General features: G+C 58.8%; 1 protein-coding gene across 1 annotated transcript in view; it reads left to right on the forward strand.

Annotated features, from left to right (window-relative positions):
• The window catches only part of MBTPS1 (membrane bound transcription factor peptidase, site 1), a 51320-nt gene that overhangs the window by 25178 nt on the left and 25110 nt on the right, over positions 1-1032 (forward strand). Inside the window, exon 9 of the mRNA XM_007452523.1 lies at positions 220-322. Within this exon, the coding sequence (XP_007452585.1) occupies positions 220-322 (103 nt within the window). The remainder of the gene's footprint in view (positions 1-219; positions 323-1032) is intronic.

A 1032-nucleotide genomic window follows, 5' to 3' on the forward strand; every position in this document is an offset into this window, starting at 1 on the left:
CAGGGAGGGGAGAGGGAGAGGGCGTCCCAGGTGTGGGGAGACCACCGGGCTGGCAGAGGTGGCAGTGCCGGGCCAGGCCCTCACAGCCACACGTGCCTTTCCACGGGAGAGCCTGCTGCGGGCTCCGACCGTTCTGGGGCTGCTTGCACTTGTTTGAATCTTTCATTTAGAGTGGTTCCTCTCCCCCGCCTTTTGTGTCTTTTTCTTGCCTCGATGCAGCACTCTGAATAACCCTGCTGACCAGATGGATGTGATCGGAGTGGGCGGCATTGACTTTGAGGACAACATCGCCCGCTTCTCGTCGCGGGGAATGACCACCTGGGTAGGCGCTGCTCCTTTAGTCCGGCGTGCCCGCGGGAGCCGCGTGCGAGGGCCCCGGGGCTGTCTGTGAGCACGGAGAGAAAAGCAGCCTGGAGGCAGCCCCCCACGAGGATGCGCTCTGGCGCCTTCCATGTCTGCCGTGTCCCCGTGGCCCAGCGGGCAGGTGCCGGTTCTCACTGTGTTTCCTGGGTCCACTTCTTTTTAACTTGTTTCTGAGTAACTTGTCATTTAGGTCGGTTGGATTCATGTGCACTGGTCCTGACTGGTAGGAGGAGGGCCAGCAGTCCTCCGTGCCGGGTGGGATGATTTTTTTTGGCCTTGGGAAGCAGGAGAAGCCAGTGAGCATGGCTTAATATTAGCTCCCTAACATGGGAATGATTGCTTTTAGCTGGACAAAATTGAAATGACTCTAGCAAGGTAATTAGTTCAGCTGCATGAGCTGTAATTAGGGTGGCTGACTCCTCCCATCTGAGCAGAGCTGGGTTCGCTCCCTCGGGCGGCACTTGGGGACCCTGACCTGCCCTCTGCGTCCCCCTGCTGCTCCGACCCCCCTGCCATGTCCTCGGCCTTTATCGAGGCCTGTGTTTTTTTTTGTTTTTTTTTTTTTTTTTTTGGTAAGCGGGCCCCTCACTGTTGTGGCCTCTCCCGTTGTGGAGCACAGGCTCCGGATGCGCAGGCTCAGCGGCCATGGCTCACGGGCCCAGCCGCTCC

The sequence above is a fragment of the Lipotes vexillifer genome, unplaced genomic scaffold, assembly GCF_000442215.2.
Source record: "Lipotes vexillifer unplaced genomic scaffold, Lipotes_vexillifer_v1.1 scaffold443, whole genome shotgun sequence".
NCBI lineage: Eukaryota > Metazoa > Chordata > Mammalia > Artiodactyla > Lipotidae > Lipotes > Lipotes vexillifer.